Source organism: Ictalurus furcatus, chromosome 29 (genome assembly GCF_023375685.1).
Source record: "Ictalurus furcatus strain D&B chromosome 29, Billie_1.0, whole genome shotgun sequence".
Lineage (NCBI taxonomy): Eukaryota > Metazoa > Chordata > Actinopteri > Siluriformes > Ictaluridae > Ictalurus > Ictalurus furcatus.
Window position 1 is genome coordinate 850,155 of NC_071283.1, and position 14,860 is coordinate 865,014.

The 14,860-nt window shown below is 42.4% G+C and overlaps 3 protein-coding genes and 1 non-coding gene across 6 annotated transcripts in view; 1 reads left to right on the plus strand and 3 right to left on the minus strand.

The window, feature by feature from the left end:
- LOC128604272 (uncharacterized protein C4orf54-like) overlaps positions 1 to 1,421 on the minus strand; it is a 7,671-nt gene extending 6,250 nt beyond the window's left edge. Inside the window, exon 1 of the mRNA XM_053619274.1 lies at positions 1 to 1,421. This exon is cut by the window's left edge and continues 2,325 nt beyond it. Within this exon, the coding sequence (XP_053475249.1) occupies positions 1 to 1,184 (1,184 nt within the window). The 5' untranslated portion in view covers positions 1,185 to 1,421.
- A 3,316-nt stretch (positions 1,422 to 4,737) lies between these two features.
- Positions 4,738 to 7,947, minus strand: xpa (xeroderma pigmentosum, complementation group A). Of its 2 annotated transcripts, none has more exons than XM_053619272.1 (6): positions 7,770 to 7,947; positions 7,512 to 7,622; positions 6,991 to 7,096; positions 6,481 to 6,646; positions 6,134 to 6,320; positions 4,738 to 5,904 (listed from the first exon to the last, which is right to left on the minus strand). In XM_053619272.1, the coding sequence occupies exons 1-6, from the start codon at positions 7,933 to 7,935 to the stop codon at positions 5,750 to 5,752; spliced, it is 891 nt and encodes a 296-aa protein (XP_053475247.1). In that variant the 5' UTR covers positions 7,936 to 7,947; the 3' UTR covers positions 4,738 to 5,749. The 2 variants fall into 2 exon arrangements, with proteins under 2 accessions (XP_053475247.1, XP_053475248.1); XM_053619273.1 differs by having other exon boundaries at positions 4,740 to 5,904; positions 6,134 to 6,251.
- A 1,277-nt stretch (positions 7,948 to 9,224) lies between these two features.
- Positions 9,225 to 9,298, plus strand: trnai-aau (transfer RNA isoleucine (anticodon AAU)). Its single transcript has one exon. It is a non-coding gene; the product is annotated as a tRNA-Ile (tRNA).
- A 439-nt stretch (positions 9,299 to 9,737) lies between these two features.
- saraf (store-operated calcium entry-associated regulatory factor) lies at positions 9,738 to 13,734 on the minus strand. Of its 2 annotated transcripts, XM_053619479.1 has the most exons (7): positions 13,409 to 13,734; positions 12,878 to 13,056; positions 11,869 to 12,304; positions 11,527 to 11,640; positions 11,352 to 11,493; positions 10,933 to 11,039; positions 9,738 to 10,503 (listed from the first exon to the last, which is right to left on the minus strand). In XM_053619479.1, the coding sequence occupies exons 1-7, from the start codon at positions 13,476 to 13,478 to the stop codon at positions 10,478 to 10,480; spliced, it is 1,074 nt and encodes a 357-aa protein (XP_053475454.1). In that variant the 5' UTR covers positions 13,479 to 13,734; the 3' UTR covers positions 9,738 to 10,477. The 2 variants fall into 2 exon arrangements, with proteins under 2 accessions (XP_053475454.1, XP_053475452.1); XM_053619477.1 differs by having other exon boundaries at positions 11,352 to 11,640.
- Positions 13,735 to 14,860: the final 1,126 nt, after the last annotated feature.

The window sequence follows — 14,860 nt, forward strand, 5'->3', positions numbered from 1 at the left end:
TTGTTCATGTTAACGGTTCCACTTTCCGTATGCTTTCTCATTTCCACAGAGCATGTGGAATTTTTGCGCTCGCCCGTGACCCCACCCTGTGTCACGTAATTCCTGTAATTGAAATCAACAAAAGTGGACCATTTGTTCATGCTCAGGCTGTGCTCTGAAACAGAGGACTCACTCGAGGGTCTGAGGTCGATGGTGTCGAAGTAGGGACACGCAAGGCTCCGGAAAGACTTCGCGGTCAGGTTACGGACTTCCTTATCGGCATCGTCAAGCTCACTCACAGAACTCGATGCGCCGCTCGAGTACTCGGTGACATCTTTGCCTTTCATCAGTTTGCTAGCCAGATGCTGGCGTCCAGGCGCAGGAATGAAACAGTGCGCTTGACTATCTATCTTTGCTTGTGTTTCACGATAACAACGCAAAAGGTCATTCTCATCCAGGGACGGGCGAACAGACTCGCTCACGGGCTGGGACGAGTCTTTAATGGATACGTGAATGCGTCCCGCAGTGTTCCGCGCACCGTCGTCTGAGCTCGCACCTTCGCTCTCAGTGCTGATCAGTGCTTTGGTGGCACCCAGTTTTGGTGGACGGCTGTTTGTCGATCGTCGTTGACCCCTCTCCCCGGCAGGCTGCTCGCCGCTCTCGAAAGACGCGTAGTCCACAAACGAGTACACAAGATTGTCATCTTCGTAATCCCAGCACGAGCTTGCGGCACGACCGAGTTCGTGGTCCATGTCGTGGTCCAGTTCGGTGAGCTGAATCTCGTGTGTCGTTATGTAGTGCGATTCTGTCTCCTCGGCCACAGGCATGTCGTGTTCGCTTTCATCGGGATCGCTGTCTTCCGACTCGGACTCGCACCTACTGTTCAAATACATGTCTGTGTAGTCCGTTTCCTCCCGTTTGCGGCACGTCACAGCGGTCTCCTCCTCGAGGAAACTTTCGATTTTTAAATCCATATCTGAGAGATCAGAAGAACTGTCCTTTGCGCTCTTCCTTTGATCCGTGTGACCTTCTTCATGTTCTTCATGGTTCCCTTTACGCTTGAATATGGCTCGCTGGTTTCCCTCACCGGAGAATGTGACTTTCACCGTGTTGGTGCTCCCAAGATCTACGTAGTTGGTCTCGGTGCCACAGTATTCTTTCTTGGGTACTCCAGTAACCATGGTGGCTGTGTGGAGGGTCTCCATTATACAGTGTGACCAGAGAGAGAAAGAGAGAGAGAGAGAGAGAGAGAGAGAGAGAGAAAGAAAGAGAGAAAGAAAGAGAAAGAGCTGCCTCGCTGCTTGGTGTTTCTGGAGCGTGTGTATCTCTCAAGCCTCTGGTTTAACGGAGAGTTACGCACGAGCCAGCAACCCCCCACACCCCACCCCTCCCTCACTCTTTCCGTCTCAGATGACAAAGCTCTCGCAAAACGGCGGGGCGAGGGCACGAACCCTCTCACCAGGGCCAAGTTACACCAACAGAGGACAAAGACACAGCAGAATGTGTGTAAGTGCACGTCTGTCTACGCACGTATAATGAGGTTAAGTATTAAATACGTGCATGAGATTATACGCGTCTTTCCAAACGACCAAGAAAATGTATTCAAAATACAACATTATTAAAATATAACATTCATATTGGGACTTTTGGAAGAGATTTAGTATTGCAGTTTGGAAAATGTTTTTTTTTTTCTCTCTCTCTCTTTTTTCACCTATTTGAGACAAAAACAGAATTAAGAACGAAATCATATCATATAATATCCATGCATAGTAAAACCTTTTCAAATGACTGAAATTAGAGTTATTCGGCTTCATAGACAAATGTTAGCCACGCCTGGAGAGCTTGAAATGATCATTTAATGATTTTAAAATATTGAGCCTTCAAGAAGATCTAAGTGGATACATATAAATACATTTCATATATATTACAAAAATATGTAAATATTAATTACTTTTATGAAATATTCTGCTGCAAAGTCTCTCTCTTATGATATATTTACAGTATAAAATGCCATCATTAATATTATATAATATTCTAATTACTTTATACACATCATATAATTAAATGTTTTTATATTATAATTTTATAATTAACTACAATTATTATTCTTTTTTAAAATAGGAACCTTATAAAGGTTTAAATTTGGTCTTGTAGCTTGACTCCATTCTGAAAAACTACTCACATTTCATTTTCTTTAAAGGACATCAGTATAAACATGAAAACAGAGCTGGTATAGGAAATATTCATGCGTGGCATGAATGCACTATTAACTGTATTCAGATGAAACTATTATAAAATCATGCTACTACAATAATATAAGGATGTGTATTATAATCGAATAATAATCGGCGGCGTCTTCGCCACGGACAATTTGGATCCATCAGTAATGTTTAACACTGTTCAGTGTATTTATGGACTAACAGATGACTGAATGATGGAAACATTAGGCCTGTATTTATAGGCACTGAAGACATGTCACTTCACACACACACACACACACTCACTCACACAGTCGAGGTGAATTAGCAGTTTACATCATTCACTCACACTAATAGCAAAAATACAGAGAATCGCTTGGTGTGTGAGAGACTTTGGACATTTGTTGTTGAGTGAACGTGCGGTTGTGGCACGCGGCAGCTGCCCTGTGGTATTACGGCAAAGAGCCAATTGGCACTGTATGAGAAACACACACACACACACACACACAGCTAAACACACCTGCAGCTCTCTGAAGCTAAAAAGGTCCTTTACAGCAACACTAACAAGAGCTGAACATTATTATAAAGCTCAGTCTTTAATGGAACAGAATAAATCAGGTGTAAACTGTGAAATATAAACAACTAGCATGATTTAGCTAGCTAGCACTTACCTGTTTAGTCCTACTGTGTGTGTGGGCAACGGAAAGACACGGTGACAGTGAAAACGAGTCAGAACTATCCAGAACGTCAACATTTACCTCAGTTCTGTCGCTAAATTGCTAAGAAAAGACTCGTATCACGTGGTAAATACGCTTAGCAGCAACCGCTAACTGAAACTCAACGGGTTCCATGTTGAAAAACCTCAGCACTGCATCACAAGCATTAAGATGCAACCTTTAGTGACACACATATATATGTATATACACATACACATACACATGCTGCCCAAGTAAATCTCATGCCAAATTAAATATCAAGCCAACGTAACTTTACAGCATAGTCACGTATCCGCACATATGATTTTTTTTTCTGTCAGCATTGAGGTGTGGGGTTTTAATTAGACCAATGAAGCCCCGCAACTTGTTGATTGGGCCAGTCTGAAGCGGCTGGGTCCTGTACCAATCCTATTTCCTCCCGCGCTGTGTAAGGTCACTGGGTAATAAGCCGCTAACAGCCGCCTGCACCACGATCCACAGAGATGGAGATGTCGAGACGCTGTCGTGAAACGTGAGTGTTTGTGCACACGAATTAGTCGAGTTATATGTCGAAACTAGCTATTATTCATTCATTCGTGACCAGTTTTACTGAGATTATTTTGAAACGCAGTTGTGATGGGTACGATTGCAGATGAGTATTCTAAAGTATTTGAAGAAGAGAGAGGGTGAAGACACTGGAGAAGGCAGGGACGATATTGTAAAGTCCCTGTGAAATGCCGTGAAACGTGCAGTGCTACTTGATCCGTTGGCATAATTTCCACTGAAACAGGAAGTCAGGGCGGGACATGTCGAGTGTTCCCCCCCCCCCTTTTAAAATAGGCAATAGATTTTAGCTTACCTCACAGCCTGGACTGTAATTCAATAATACAATTAATTCAATAACAGGGTCAAATACAAAGCAAAAAGTACAGCGAATGGGAAATTATATAAAAAAACAACAACTAACAACAATATATATATATATATATATATATATATATATATATATATATATATATATATATATATATATATATATATATATGCACAGAAGACATAAGTCAGACATAAGTCAGACAGAAGACATAAGTCGTCGTTCTCTCTCTCCTGGATTTTCAATGACCTCCACAAAGCGGTTAAATTTAGGCCGCTATTTAAAACGCGAACGCGGCCGGCGGATCGGTTATGAGCAGAACACCTTATAAAACAGCAGCTGCCAAATCAGGAGGGTCGTTTATGAAAGCAGACACTCAGGAAATGCAACACCACACGTCTGTAGAAAATACACACGAGCGAAGACAACCAGAGCCAAACTTAATTCTTAGAATTCGGATAAAACTACAAAACCTGAATAAAAAGAGAAAACAACAACATCGAGCTGCAAAGTCACAGGAGACGTGTGACTCTACAAATGACGGGACTTTACACCTACATAGCGGCATTAGCGTCTGACCTTTCACCCTAAACATTCATCACCGAGGTGACCTTATGGACCTCATGAACTCATAAGTGTGTGTGTGCGTTTGCTCTTTCTTCTAAATATCCATGCTAAGCATACAAGAACAAACTAGGACGTGAAAGCTAACCTAGCATCCAACAGCTACACTATTAAGTGTTAGAATAACAAGTAAACACTACTTTAGCTGCTTGAGTGATGTTGCAGGTGAAGTCTCAGACAAAGATCTGTCAATCAAGCATGCTTATTAGAATATTAGGCCACACCCACTAGGAGAATCTCCGTCTCGTTTGTGTTATGAGCTGCTGTTTATGTTTATTTTTTCTTTTTTAGGTTCTACACTTTTGCAGATGTTTATAAAACGGAAAAGCAGGCCTAGCTTTACTTTGTGTGTGTGTGTGTGTGTGTGTGTGTGTGTGTGTGTGTGTGTTTTCGTTAGCACCAGTAAGCTCATGCTGTACATGCCTGGCATTGCTAACATTACAGCTGACTGCTTTGTATATCACTTTGCTGTTTTTAGCCTCTGACACCTCCAGGCCACCGTACTGTCCAACAAATCAAAGGGCACGGCCTTGCAGACCTGGCAAAATAATAAATGTGTGTGTGTGTGTGTGAGGGAGAGTGCGAGAAAGCGAGCGAGAAGGAGGGAACGCGTAGTAAAATATTTTCATCCTGCTGGACTTGGAGTAGGGGTGTAAGGGTGTAATGTTTATCCTTTAATAATTTGCATAGCAGATGTGATTGGTTCAAATCCATGGAATTTTATTTTATGACATCAGAAACTGAGCTGATGAGGCTCCGCCCCCAAATCGGTTTTATACAGAAATAAAACGGGACTTCAGCACCAAATAGATCTACCCATCAGAGTCAGTATCTTAAAGCAGATCCAGCAATCGTCCTGCGAGGAATCTGTGATTGAAGGATACAGATGAAGTCCAGTCACAGTTTGCTGATTTGGAACACGTCCCAACTGAAACGCTCACTCTCACGTACGCACACAAACACACTCGTGCCAAATACAGCACGAGACGTGGGGTTTACAGGAGTGAGGATCAGGTTCAGTCACACACACACTCACACAATCACTTCAACAAAATGAAGGTCAAAACCCAAAACCCCTGAGTCGTTGCTCCTTTATTACAAAACTATTTTACACTTCATTCAGTCGGAATGTAACAGACGGTCACTACAAACATGTTCCAATCAGAAGGGAGTTCCCAAAGTAGGCAGCACGTGTAGGGAGCATTCCATATGAAGACTGTTCCCATTTAGGTGAAATGTGACGGCAGCACCGTGAGTGTTGGCGAACCAATCATTCTGACGTCCACAAACACGTCCACCGGCGCTCTATCCTTACACCGCTGTGTGTGTGTGTGTGTGTGAAGGCATGAGCATAGGATGGATTTGGGACACAGCCAGCTCTACATCTTCTCGTAGGTGAGCTGGTGTCCGCAGGTCTTACACACTTTCCTGTACTGGTCCTCCTCCTCATCCAGCAGCTCCTCCTCACCGTAATCATGCTGGTGGACACTGGTGTCCTTCCTGAACACACTGCTCCTCACCGCACGCCTCAACTCTGGGGGAGGGGAGAGAGAGAGAGAGAGAGAGAGAGAGAGAAAGAAAGAGAGAGAAAGAGAGAGCGAAAGATACACAGAGAGAATCAAGCAGAGAAAGACAGCGGCACAGAGAGAGACTGAATGTGTGCATATATGTATGTGTGTACGTGAGTATATGTGTGTATGTGAGTGTGTGTGTGTGTGTGTGGGTATGTGAGCGTGTGTACATGTGCGTTTGTGTGTGTGTACCTTTGACTTTCTTGTTGAAGCGTTTCTGTTTCTGTACTTCTCTGTTCTCCTCTCGAGTCTCTCGCGCCTCCTCCAGAGCCCCCTCACTGCCCCAAACCTCCAGAGACCGAGACACCACCTGCGCGCGGGCACACACACACACACACACACACACACACACACACACCCAGGAGGTAGGGAGCCTGTTCTGTATGGTGTAAAGTGAATATGTATAAGTTAACGCATGAATAATGTTGATATAATAAGAAGAACTGCAGGTTCTGAGGTCAAGGTTCACATCAGCTCAGTGTCCCTCAGCGGGGGAGTGCTTCTTGGGGGGGTTAAAGGTCAGCGGTCAGGGGTGTTACCTGTGATTTCAGGTAGAGCTTCATGTCTCCCCAGCGAGGATTGTGGGGGTTTTTCTTCAGGACGAAGCGCAGAGGCGGCTCTCGCTGGTCCAGATCGCAGTCTTTCAACAGGAAGAGCTGCTTCGCCTCCGTACGAGAAATCAGCTTGTGTTTCTCCTCGCTGTCTCTACACACACGCGCACACACACGCACACACCCACACACACCCACACGGGGGTTATGACACAAAACCTCTGACACTGTCTTCAAATGACTCGAGAAAGTGTGTGTGTGTAAACGGTCAAAACAGATACACACTCATACACTCGACCACAGAAACGTCAGAGACACACAACACCACCCCCCCACCCCACCCCCCCCACACACACACACATACGTCACCAACTGACAGAAAAGCCACATACACAGAGCGTTTAACTGAGACCACATACAGGAAACAAAGTGTGTGTGTTTTGTGAGCATGTGTGTGTGTGTGTGTGTGTGTGCGTGTGAGAGAGAGAGATGTCTTACCTGCACTTGTCACACACCGAGAGATCGAAACTGTTGCTGAGGTACGAGTCCATGAACGGCTTCGAGCACTCCTCACACATCAGATAGTCCGGCTCCATGACTGGGGCTGAACATTTCACACACACACACACACACACACACACACACTTATTTACTTTTAAATATAATTAATGTCTACTAAAATTCTAAAATCAGGTCAGAAAGCAGCGCTGGCTGGATGTGACTCACACTGAAGGGTTTTTAAATCATTTATCCATTACGATGTTAAGTCAGTAATATTTTCGCCAAATGTACAGTTTTTAAAAAAAGAAGATTTTTTCATTTTAATTTTACACATATCTATAAATATCTAGATTACTGTCTCGCTCTGCAACTCGTCTGTTCACGGTGTTCTGCAGATGTCGATGAACGTCTCGTACCGTAGCTCTGGGGGTGCCAATACTTTCCCGACATTGAGCTGGAAGGTTAAAGGCGATGTGTGTGAGAGAGAGAAGGACGGAGTGTATGATGATTGTAGTTACCAGGCTTCTGCACCACTCTGCTCGCTCGCTGCTCGTCCTCCTCCTCCTCGTCCTCGATGAAGAATCCAGCGCCGGAGTCGATGGTCTTCACTAGTTTGGTTGCCGTGGCACCTGACAAACCCAAACATACACACACACACAATATCATATGATAATCAAGCTAAATTTTCCAATAGCATAGTTTTTAAAGTATCTAGGATTATACTTATTTTTAAAACACACACACACACACACACACACACACACACACACACACACCTTCCCCAGCAGAAGGGCGGTTAGCGAGTCTGGCCTGCCTCAGCATCAGCGCTCTCTGTCTGTTCCTCTCGATCTTAGCCAACATGAACGGAGTTAACGTCTCGCTGGGAGATTTTCCCTCCACCTCACTTACTCCAGAGGACGAACTCGACTTCACACACTCCATCCTGACCTCCCCCCCCCCACCCACACACACACACACACACACACACCTGCAGAGAGAGACACACACACATGTAGATAGAGAAATAGACGTGTATTTACACATTGATAAATAGAAAGATAAACAGACCAACATTCAGAGAAATGGAAAGTTAGAGAGATACATTAATAAATCAGAAAATCACTACAGTCTTAAACTACCTTACAAATAAACAAATACATCAATGACACTCGGGTCAGTTTCTACTCCTACAAAGAAATAAATATGTAAATGAAGTAATCACGTGACGCCCGTAATGCGGAAGCATTATGATACAAGAACAATATCGAGATCATCACATTTCATATAATGTTATAATTCATATTCATTTACACTATACTCATACCAATGCAGAGCATTATGATACAAGAACAATATCGAGATCATCACATTTCATATAATGTTATAATTCATATTCATTTACACTATACTCATACCAATGCAGAGCATTATGATTACAACAAGCCAACACTGTTATAATACCTTTTAACGCTCCACACGATATTTATACAACATTTATTTAAAGAAATGAATTTAAAAAACATCGTACGGAGCAGAATATAGAACTAGCTTATATTATATCCTATATTTATTTCTATTGTCTGTGATAACTTACCCGGAGCAGCGGTGTGTAAATAACTTCCACAAAACACACAGAAAACTGAACGGAATTCCGTTACATTTCCGGAGAACTCACGCGCGCTGTAAATGATAAACACATATTAATATATTTGTAGAGTAATAAAATCAGCTCGTTTCAAACAAGAATGCTAATGCTAACGTGTCTGTTTGTATGGGACTTCGTCTTCTTCTGTGGTTGGAGTATGAACGATCCGAGTCATGTGATACACACTTCCGCCACCTAACGGCCGACATAAGATAGTGCACTTCAGTTTACTCGAAAATGAATTTCCAAACATTCAGATAGTTGTTAAATGTTATAACACACACACGTCGAACACACACACACCGAACAAACCATGAAACAAATTTATTTCAATCATTTATGTAGACATATCATAGTTTCTGTGGTTTCTCCTCTCAGGTGATGCTCGATGCTCTCAAAATGGCGTCTGTTTTGCGAAAAAAGTTCCTCAAGATGTAGAAGTGTATCAATGTTAGTACATTCCTTACACTGATTATATATATAAAATATATATATTATATATTACATATATATATATATATATATATGATTACATTTCTCGTCACTTAATATTTTAATTCATATAAACGCTTACATGCACATATCAGGCCGGTTAGCTCAGTTGGTTAGAGCGTGGTGCTAATAACGCCAAGGTCGCGGGTTCGATCCCCGTACGGGCCACACGACGCTTTTTTTTTTTTTTTAATCGCTGAATTATGTTCACATTTGTTATGTATTTAAACCGAGATTTGTACAAATATGAATATAATTAGAAACTATATTATAAAACACACCCTTCTTCATCTTTACAGGTAACGTGATATAAAAACACTCCGTTATTTCTTTCATATTTCCAACAGCTCAGCGATTTTTAACACGTGGCGCGCCCTCTCGTGGCCAGTGATGGAACTGTAACATAAAAATGTAGACGATGTTCTCCAACTTGAAAATCATTTGATCAATAAATCTTCATTATTATAATTCAAATATTTTACATTTTATTATTAATATTCTACATATTTCGAGTGCGTAAATATTTAGATCATGGAGTCTGGTTTACTAGTTGTCTTCGTGTACATCTGGGGCAAAATTACATACAACTGTGAGAAATAAAAAGAGACTGTTTTTAGACGTTTATTTTTATAACAGATATTTTTCTCTAATATTAGGTTAGCAAATACAATCTTCCTCAGAAACACTACACCACATATTCAAATAGAATAAAACAAAAGAAACACACATTCCCAAACTAACAGTCGTTAAACATTGTATTTGCGTTGTGTTTCAATAAGAAAAGGTTAACTGGTGAACAATAAATAATTGTGCACATCTGGTCTGAGTACTTAAGAAAAGTAATGAAATTAGGAAAGGCACCAATACAAAAAGTAATTTCTACAAAAATAATCTTTATTTATGTATTAACTGCCCAAAGGAAAAAGAGCTGGTGTTTAATTACAGACACAGTTGGGTGAATCATTGACTATTCGTTGTGGAGTATGCTTTTAATCCTAAAGATAATAATAAATGATGCTGTCAAATACAGTTTGGCAACAGACCGCATTATAGAATTTACCTGCCCTGTTCTGCGTCTTCTTTTTTTAAAATGCGGTGCTGAAAACGGACAGGTTGCTAAGCAACAAACAGTGCAGCTCAGTAGCTACAGCGGTATTCAGAAAAAGGCACAGGAAAAAAGGAGTCTAAACACACGTCCTGACAATATATCTCACATCAAACATGCTGCACAAAGCAGATTTCAATTCAAAACATCAGCGCCACTAAAGCTAGTTTTGCTAGTTGACATTCATTCGCACTGAACTCCGTGTTTTATGATGTCATCAGTCACCTCGTATCCAGCGCCGTTTATCTTCTCTTTGTTCCGCCGAAACCTGTAAACAACAACGACAAAAAAATCTCTGATCCGTGGTCTGAGGTCGAAGACAGCGTTACAGGCCGTGCTCTCTTGGTGGGAGGGGTGTACTCGGTCTCCCCTGTCAATCACAGCGACACCAGCCAATCCTGGGCTTCTGCGAGCTCATGTATGAGGAAGAGGACAGACAGCGCTTTCCTCCACCCTCACCTCAGTAACGCTGTTTGTGCTTTTGCTGTAGTTTAAATCACTATTTTTATTTTTTATTTAATTTGATAAACAGAACTAAGTAGATTAGAAAATACAGCAGGTGAGTGAGTGAGTGAGTGCAAACAAAAATAATTCAGGGGGAGGGATTAAAAAAAAAAAATATTCAAGCTGTACTTTACAACTTACTGCCAACACACCATCATGACCGAGTCGAGTTAACAGGCGAAGTGGAGTTTACCTGAAGCAGTGCGAGTCCCTGAGCTGGTTTTCGGGGTGCTGTTGGTGTTGGAGCTGCTGTTGGTGTTGGAATACGGCGATGTGTAAGGGCCTGCAGAAGGACCACGCCTACCCCAACACCACCGTACACAGGAAGAGGGAGAAACAGCAGTGTTTAATACTCTGTGTGTGTATGTGTGTGTTAGTGAACTACACTGCATATCTCTCCATTAGAACTGTTATTATTATAGAAACCTGCCATGTTTATAATATTACACACTTCCCAATATTATCACAACACTGTTTAAGAAAACTCCAGATGTTCTCATTCAAACAGAAAGGGAACAGAAGTCCATCAGCCCTATATAGTACACTTTTTCTAATTAGTCCTAAGTAGTGTATATACAGTATATAATAAGCACATCAGTGAGCTGCACTCACCTCTGAGAGCCGAACAGGTATCCCAGCAGTCCTCCTGTTCCCATTCCAGACCAGAATCCTCCTCCGCCTCTGTTTCTACCCCCAAGTCCTCCTCCTAGTCCTCCGAGTCCGCCTCCTAGTCCTCCGAGTCCGCCTCCTAGTCCTCCGAGTCCGCCTCCTAGTCCTCCGAGCCCACTTCCGAGCCCACCTCCGAGTCCACTTCCGAGCCCGCCTCCGAGTCCACTTCCTCCACAGTTGGCGGCGTGAGGTCCACCGTGTGAATCTGTAAAGCCGTATCCAGGAGGATGATCTGAAATACGGATATAATCTTAGTTATAGTGGAATCAGGGGGCGGGGTCTGTAATATAAATGATTACAGTGACATTGTGGGCGGGGACTGCGGTCTGATCAGTTACAGTGACACTGTGGGCGGGGACCGCAGTGCGATTAGTTACAGTGACGTTGAGAGTGGGGACAGTCTGATTGGTTGAAGTGGAACTGCGTATGGTAAGTAGAATAGATAGTACTCGGTCCATACCAGTGTATTCAGACCTAAACCCTGGAGGAGGTGGACCCATGTTGTTGTAGCCGGCTCCATCAGGACCTTGGTTTCCTCTGTACCCATCTCCATGGGCACCACGACCAGAGTCGCACAGGAACATCTTATAAACAGCGAAGGCGAGCAGCAGGAAGAGTGCGATGACCACCAAGCTGCCCGAACCCTCGGCCGACAGGCCGCTCTGGAACGGCTGGCTGCTTCCGTGCTGCTGCTTTCCCTGGAAGAACCCGGATGCGAAGTCGGAGAATCGGAATGAGCCCTGGTTCTGCCGGCCCTCCGCTGTGAGCTCCAGCGTGTACTCGAGACCACACGAGCCTCTCAGTACATACGGATCATCGGGGTTGTTGTAGCCTTCACAGGAGACCTCCACCTTTCCAAAACGGTACCAGTTATCCATATCAGCCTTGCACTCCCACTATATATATATATATATATATATATATATATATATATATATAGAGAGAGAGAGAGAGAGAGAGAGAGAGAGAGCGAGAGAGAGAGAGAGAGGGGTCTGAGACAGGTTAATAACAACATTACTCATTTTCCTACTAATCTGTGAAGGTTTTAATCCATCCAGGTCTTTCATTTTAAATTGCTGTGCTGCTGAAATGATACGTATAATTAACCACAGGTGGAGAAGGAAACACCCAGTGGGTGTATGTATAGAGGGAGAATAAAAGCGGGCTCTGAACAAAACCTTGTGGGACACCTTTTTTTTTTGGTTCAGTCTGTTAAGTAAGATCTAAAGAAGGAAAAAACGTGTCTGACCGAACCGACCACGTTCTCAAGCCTTAAGTAAGGAATTAAACACACCGAGGCATTCCGTTACAGGTAAATAATCCGCGATGGACCGGCGTGATGTGGTCCGTTCACCACTCTGCGACTGCGTATATGTGTATGTGAAGTACGCGATTTCAGGTGAATCATTATTGCTGTTACATTGAGCACGGACACACACACACACACACACACACACACACACACACACCTGGACGTCCACGCCGTCCCAGCCTTTATTCTGACACTGGACCACTTCAGGAACGAAGGCGGTGCAGCCCGCGGATCCTCCCACACACTGCAGCTGAGGAACAGGGCTGGAGCGGCGAGCCGTCGTGTACCGACCCCTGTACAGAGTCAGAGCCTGGACATCACGGAGTAACACAGCTCCTTTACACACACACACACACACACACACACACACACACAGATTTAAGGACCCTGACTAACAGTGGTATTGTGTTGATGCTACACTAAAAGCAGTCAGTTTTGTATCGAATGGATCATTATATGAAATTTAATGTTTCATATTGCAATTAGCTGTAAAACTGCACACATTACGTCATCCATTTTAATTTTAAACAGTCATGAACTGCATCCGTTTTATTTTCTACTCTTCTCCCTCCGCTTCTCTAATCACCCACATCACCCCCGCCCCCGTGCTCATTAACATACACACAAAAACAATGCAAACATCATCACACATCTGAATTTAAATATTAATATATAACAATACATTTACCGTCATTCCAGCAGTAAATGAGAGGAGACATGAGCAGGTTGATGAGCAGGAAAAGCACCGCCAGCGCCATGTTTACAGTCTACAAGCTAACACGCTAACACGCTAAGCTAGCAAGACCGACTAAAAACTATTCCTGATTATTCCAGTTATCTGAAACTGAAACACGCTTCTAGCTGCTCCTTAAACAAATCCGACTTGATGTGTGCACATCGATTAGAAACACTCCACGTGTCTCTCGCTCATTAGTTAAAAGTAAACTGGCGCAATCAGGCTGTAACGCTGTAAACAAACGCGCTACTTCCGCTTCCGGGTTTGACTACGTCATTGTTGTTGGCCAATGATTTTAGCGGAAAATAACGCCACCTTTTGCATTTTATATATTTGTTTGTTTATAGGTAATTTATTACTTTTAATTAAAATACATACATTACAACAATATGTGAATATTTGGCTTTTCTTTGTACTGAATAAACCGCTAATACCCGAGGCTAGCATTTCAGCTAGCTAGTACACCTGTTATACAAACAATGTAAAGGTGTAATAACAGTAGAGATGTGACAGAACAATCAAGAATATCAACATTTCCCTCAGAAGTGTTGGTAAATCATGATAAAAAAGTGAACTAAAACTGAAATTACACTAGTTAGCATTGGGCATTAACCAAACTTCCCTATCATATGGGTTCCACCATTTTGAAAAATGGCAGTATCAGAACTAATATCAGAAAAACAGGACAGCGTAGGCACTCCTGAGCATTCTCAACACCCGTTTTCTCCAATTTTGACTAATCATGAGTAATGCTCTTTTAAGAGGCTACATTTTAGTGGTTGGTTTAAGAGTGACAGAACTCGAACCAGACTTTCACTTGAAATAGCACTCTGTGGACAGTTACAAGTCATTTTTATTTCTGTCACTGTTCATATTCAACATTCTGTGATCGACAGATACAGGAGTTTTCAGAGGTATATACTCAGTTGTATACCTCAGCCACTTAAAAACAAAACAAAAGAGAGACAAAATGCTGAACATGTAGAATCTGTTCTAACAAATCATCTTTACATTTAGAATTTGTTGGCCAAATGACCGCATGTATTACCCATAATGCCCTGCAAGCATTAGTGTAACCATGAGAAATGTCCGCAGGTCTTCTTGCTTTTACAGTAATACGTTAATGTTAGCATTGCTCTTTCCAGATATAAACCTGACAGGTTATTTACTTTGAAGACCAAAAGGTGACAATGATTTAGTTCTCTGGGGTTCGGGAGGTGACAAATGATCCAACTACAATTCGTACATTAAAAGGACAAATTTGCTGAATTGATTAAATGAACATTAAAAATCAAACATTTTACACTATTAACAGTTAGCATGGTAACTTGATTACTGTTACTTAAACACGTTAAATGAAGTAAATAAAATATAGTTATATGCCCTGGATGCATATAGATGAGG